Raw genomic sequence first — 5,779 nt, 5'->3', positions numbered from 1 at the left:
GGAACTCAGCCCTGTTGGGAACACAGTCTCGCTTGAGGATCTCACCAGCCCAGGCTTTCCTGTATATTTGCCACCAGCAGGGTACTCAGGGCAGAAAAACCATCTTAGGGGCAGGGAAGAGTTTGTCCATATGGGAAAATATGATTTCCGTCATATGTGACAGAGTCCAGTTTTTGGCGCTTTATTAATGTGCCTTTGCCATTTGGTCTGAAGTCATTTGCGTAATTAAATAAAATTATTCATCAGGGTTCAAGTGCCTGCAGAGCTTGAGAAGGTCTTTGTGTTACTCCTCCAGAATGAATTTGGACCCTTCAGGTTTAACCAGGGCTACAGGTGTGCCCTAACTTAGAGCCACATGTTCTGCTCCCGCCCACCCCCACTGGCTGCAGTCCTTGTGTTAAAGGACTCTGCTCTGCACTTTGAATTTCTGAAGTGCTTCTGCTCTCGTGCCTCAGGGAACACGCCCACAGCCACTGCGACTGTGCAGGAAGCCAGGGCAGAAACTCTCTCTGGACGCACTGTAATCTGAGTGAGGCGTCAGAAGCGAAAACCCTTCCGGGTGGAGGATCGGAGCAGAGATATATATTCTGGGGCCGGAACTGTGAGCACATTGCATTGGAAGCCTCTTTGGGAGCAGGGTCGGATCCAGAGATTCTTGCTATGGAGACTCCTCAAGACAGCCGCCAGCCTTTCCAAAGGCCTCTGAGTCTGGGGGCCGAGGGGGACCAGGAACAACAGCATGGTGAGTAAACTGATTCTGAGTGGACTTTGGTGAAATTCGGGGAGAAACGGCGGTAGAAAGAAGAGTGCATGTGTACTTGGGTACAGTTACCGAGCCCCGCCTGTGGTCCCTCTCCGGAATTTCCGGAGCTCCCTGGGCCGCGGTGCTCAGATCTTTATCTCTGTATCTTCCTTCTGTCTTTCAGGTGGGAATGCGGTGGTCTCCGAGGCTGGAGACGAAGGAGGAGACAAGAAAGGGCTTGTGCTGAGTGCGCTTGCTCAGAGTGGGCTTGATCAGGGCGAATGCGTTGAGGGCGAGGTCCCTGGAGGCAAGCTTGCTCAAGAAGAGCCTGCCCAGTGCAGTGTCACTCAGGAAGCCGCAGGAGTAGGAGAGGAGGGAGGAAAGAAGGAAGAAGAAATGGAAGGAAGGCATGATGGCGACGGGGCTTCTAGCTCCGAGGATGATGTGATTGAGCAAGAAGGTGTCCAAAGCAGGCGAGATCACCAACAGCCTCAGGGAGAGGCAGCCATTCCTGAGGGCAGCAGAAATAACAGGGTTAGGATCAGGATGGTTCACCACCCATACCGCAGCTTCAGGTTCACCCACTCTCAGCTGCAAGACCTGGAGCGCCTCTTCCAAGAGTCTCACTATCCCACCTTGCGTGCAAGGTAAGCAGATGGCCAGTGCTTGGCGCCTCATGTATGGTTAGCGCAGGCTGGTCCAGAGTGTCCTCTCGCTCTCCCTGGCCCTCTCTTCCCTGCTGAAATAATGGCCTGGATCAGCTGCAGTTAGAACCTTCAGCCTGCAATTAGGACTGTCTGTCCGCAGTGAGACCCCGGGGTAGGGCTAAGGGAGCTATGCAGACAGGAAACCAATGGGTTTTGTTTCCCTATTCAAGATTGTGACACTTAGAAGGTGTGTGGTGTTCTAAATGAGTCTCAGGACCTATGGGTGAGAAGTCTGGGGCGTGGCTGGGAAAAGCAGGAGGCAGTCCACTTTGGGTTAAAAGTTTGTCAATACCTTTCATCCTGGATGCTCTCTTTATTGAGTTTTACACTTTGGGTACACTAAGGAGGCATCTGTGCTGTGGGGGATACTTTTAAATTTGGTCTCTGAAAGAAACCCATTGCTAAAGATGGGTTTCAGGTGCATGTTAAGAATAGTGTGTGTAAGTAAACACGTATGCACACACAAATATGGACACAAACATATACAAACACATCGGGAGTGACCTTACACACTTGTTTTCCACCACAAAACCTAAATGTTGGAACTTCTTCCATTTAGGAGGAATCTTGCACGCAGCATGGGTGTGGATGAATCTGATGTGCACGTAAGTATTCAGAAAAAACATATCATCTGGGCTGGAGAGATTTTGATACTTTCAACACCAAGCCCAAGAAATGCCCACAATCTACCTGTGAATTCTTTACTGAAGAAAGGCATGAAATATATCAAGGATGGGAGAAGAGTCAATATTTTGGGTCTGTCCCAGGGCTGAAAGACTGGGTGTGGTGTTCCACGTCCCAGGGGGCTTCTTGGCAAGGTGTTTTTATTCTTTCAGTGATAATGAACCCTGTTGGTTCCAGCATACTGAATATCAGAATATCCCCGAGGAACCTCTTCAACCCCTCCTGGGGTTAGACTAATAAACAGTTTCTGGGTATTTAAATGAAGTAGTGATTGTTATGCAGGAGTGGCTCAGTGCTAGAGCTCATGCCTAGCATACAGTCAGCCCCAGGATGGGTTCTGAATACCTTCCAAACTATTGGTCAACTGAAGAGGGCATAAAACATGCCAGGATGTGTGCTTTAATAATAATAGAGTTCAGTGTGCTAAAGCATCTCTGTCTCCTGCTTCTAGAATTGGTTTCGAATGAGGAGATGCCTTTTCCAGCGCAACAGGAGACGAATAATGCTCTGTGAACTGCCACCGATTCCTGAGAGCGACTCTCCCTGAAGATTTTGGAGAAGCACTTGAGTGCCACCCCTGTCCTGGAGCTCAATGAGGACAGCTTCTTCTGAGCCACCCCTGATGGACGTGATAACCTTTTCTTCCCTACATTAATTTCAGCAATAAAGAGGTGGATTCTAAATATGTTGGCACCATTGTCTTTGATGTTACTAAACTATGGGTATGAATATCTGAAGGATACTAGTCAGTCCCAGACATGCCATGCAGACAGACCCCCTACCCTGTGATATACTGTGGAAATATCCCAGAGGCTACTCCCAGGTTTGATGGGCAGGAGGAATGGGGACATTATGTGAGGACCTTCAGAGCAGGAGGGGAGCCACTTGGCCTGAGGTCCTGCTGCTTCAGAGGGAGAAGGGAATCTGTCCATCCAGGTCAGAGGGAGAATCTCTACTCTGAGGAGAGTAGAGGATGAATTTCAGGCCCATGACCACGAGCAAGACAATTCAGGCCTAGGGGCCTATTGAGGGCTACCCAGCATTGGCACCACAGTGAATCTGGAGGGAGTGTCAGAGTGGGGCTATGCATGGTTCCCCAGTCTCTGCGGGTAAGAGTTCTGCCAGTGGGAGGGTGATTGCCAGCCCTTGGGTTATCTGCCTGGTACTGGTCAGGCCTAAAGCCAGGGCTGTGATCTGAGTCCCCCACCACCAATCTTTCCTGCACTCTGAGCCAGGTGACCTCTGCCTATTCACTGAGGACACACCCTCATGGGAAGTCACTCAACTCTTCAGTCCCCATTAAGTCTCCCAACTCTGGGAAGAGGGCAACTAGACTAGTGTAGTCACCTTCTGAGCCTTAGAGACAGGGAGGAAATCTCTCAGATATCTGGGTGTATGGAGCAAGCTAGTGTCTAAGCAGGAAGTCACAAAAGGGTCCCATGGGGTCTTTCCAAGGGCAGGATGCATTCATGAGGGTGGGTGTCCTCCCCAACCTCAGAGAGTACCCGTGCCTCAGTTTACCCACCTCTCAGATGGAAATGGTCATAGTTTACATCTCTTCTGACACAGCAATGGATGCTTAGGGTAGAGCAGGTCTTTCTCTGTCAGCCCTGCAGCAGTTCCTGGAATAACAAGGTGAGATCAACAGGGAGTTTTGTGTCTGTGCATCTGGGCTGTAGGACCAGCTGGCATGAGTCCCAGAAGGCTGCTATCCTATATCACGGGCTGACAAGCTGAATGGGGTCCGTTTGCTCCAGCCAGATAGAAATAGCGAGTGGGCTAGGAAAAACAGTTGTTGCTGGGTTTAGTGCTGCAGCATCACAGCCTAGGCAGCCTGCTTTCAACATCTGAGCAGAAACACTTGGCCCAATCACAGTCTTGTGTCTTAGCCATGGAGGACTATGCTTGAACCAATCTTAGCCATTCCCCTTTAGCAGAACCACGCCTTTCTTCTAGGCCTCCAGGGGGAGTTTTCCACCATCTCCCATAGGAGGGAAAAGTTTCAAAGTCATCTAGAGTTTGCTGAGGTCAGTAGCATAGGGCTTGCACTTTCAGGAACCAGGACAACCAGCCCAGAACCTTCCATGATGGTGTCAGTGTCCTGTGAGCATTGGGTACTGCAGGCAATGACATGAAGAAATTGGCTGGCTTTCTCACAGTCTGTTTGCTCAAGGCCACCTAGGCAGTATGGGAGAATCCTGCAGCAAATGGTCCCATTTTCCTATGTCTTGGCTTCCTTCCTGGAAAGCAGACATTACAACAGGTACAAACAACCTAACTCTAAAGACCTTGTACTCACTACTAGTAGTGATCTTCAAATAGATTTTAATAGCTCTTCAGCAGTGCTTGACAATGACTTTCCAGTGCCTCGGTATGGTGCAGGGAGTAAATCACCTCAAGTATATCCTGTAAGACTAGACCCCTGTGTCCTCTCTGTATGCATGGGATGCCAACCTCCCATTCAGTTCAGACATAAAACCCCCAGCTCACCTCACTATGGGGAATGGCATTGTCACCGGAAGTCACTGACTAAATGGTTATCTTCTTGTGGGAGGGTGAGAAAGCTAATGGAATCTGCTCCATTCGTTGGGTTCCCCACGGCTAGCAAGAAGATGAACTGTAAGAAGCTCATATCTGAGAAGGCTCCATTGAGATGGCTGCCCAGAAGTGTGCCCCTGGACCCTGAATGTGTTCAAGCCTGGTGCCTTCCAGGGGGTAAAGATTATGTGGGTGCCTGTTGGCTAGTGCTGATGGCAACCTAATCTAGTTGTGAGTGCCAGGAAGGTCAGGGTGACACTGCTCTCAAAACAGAAAAAGAAAGCTAAGGAAACTCAGTAAGTTCAGAAGAATCACAACATTCATAGGAGCCATCCCAAGGATTGTAAAACAAGTTAATGAAACATCTGGGAGAGGGGAACCTCCAGGTACCAGCAAATTGTCATGAGTTGTCACTCATGCTATAGTGGGACTTTCAAAGATAAAACTACATTTGAGTGACTTATGCTCTTATAACCTTATATACTCTCCTGTTTGAAAAGCAGAATACAGAGATCGGTTCTCCGGATGAAACACATATTTGCTTGACCATAGGTGAATCTGTGAATCTGTATATTTGGTTCATATCTCCCCAGGAAGAGCCACCCAACTGACAAAGGCCTTGCAGACTCTGTCCTTGAGCAGTGGAGAGGCAGCAGCGTGGAGACCTTCATCACCTAATCAGGAGTCTGAAGTCCTGCTCCAAATCCTGACTTTAAAAAGCTGAGAACTCTTCAAAAGCTGAGTTAGAGGGCAGGCCCAGGAAGGTGGGCCTTGTCTGGGTGGGGTAGATATGAGTAAAAGGGACCCTTAATGGTGACCCTGATGGCAGTGCCTGGGAGACCCTTCAATGTAGGAGATGGGAGTTCTACTGCAACAGCCCAGGCTGGAGATGTAACTGGCTGAGGCTGGAGACCACTGGATGTGGTCCAGCGGCCCTACCTTCAGGACAGCAGCCACCAAACAGCAACAGGCTGTTGGACAGGTCAGAGTGACACTCAATTGCAAGTTCCTAGGGGACGACTGTGACACTTATGAACAAATGAAATCAAAGCAAGCCCCTGGCCGCAGAACAAAAGAGAAAAGGAAGACACCCCCCCCACACACACAC

At 49.5% G+C, this 5,779-nt stretch overlaps 1 protein-coding gene across 1 annotated transcript; it reads left to right on the top strand.

Annotated features, from left to right (window-relative positions):
- Positions 1–660: 660 nt before the first annotated feature.
- On the top strand, positions 661–2,680 carry LOC127675778 (rhox homeobox family member 2-like). The gene is made up of 4 exons (XM_052171882.1): positions 661–742; positions 927–1,389; positions 2,009–2,054; positions 2,585–2,680. The coding sequence occupies exons 1-4, from the start codon at positions 661–663 to the stop codon at positions 2,678–2,680; spliced, it is 687 nt and encodes a 228-aa protein (XP_052027842.1).
- Positions 2,681–5,779: the final 3,099 nt, after the last annotated feature.

The sequence above is a fragment of the Apodemus sylvaticus genome, chromosome X (genome assembly GCF_947179515.1).
Source record: "Apodemus sylvaticus chromosome X, mApoSyl1.1, whole genome shotgun sequence".
In the NCBI taxonomy this organism is placed as follows: domain Eukaryota; kingdom Metazoa; phylum Chordata; class Mammalia; order Rodentia; family Muridae; genus Apodemus; species Apodemus sylvaticus.
Note: the sequence above shows the minus strand (reverse complement) of the source record. Positions and strands in the feature narration are given on the sequence as shown.

Bases quoted from the DNA above. Each gene is read 5' to 3' on its own strand.
- LOC127675778 (XM_052171882.1), top strand. From the start codon at position 661: ATGGAGACTCCTCAAGACAGCCGCCAGCCTTTCCAAAGGCCTCTGAGT. The intron at 1,390-2,008 runs GTAAGCAGATGG...TCTTCCATTTAG, and splicing joins TATCCCACCTTGCGTGCAAG to GAGGAATCTTGCACGCAGCA. The intron at 2,055-2,584 runs GTAAGTATTCAG...TCCTGCTTCTAG, and splicing joins TGGATGAATCTGATGTGCAC to AATTGGTTTCGAATGAGGAG.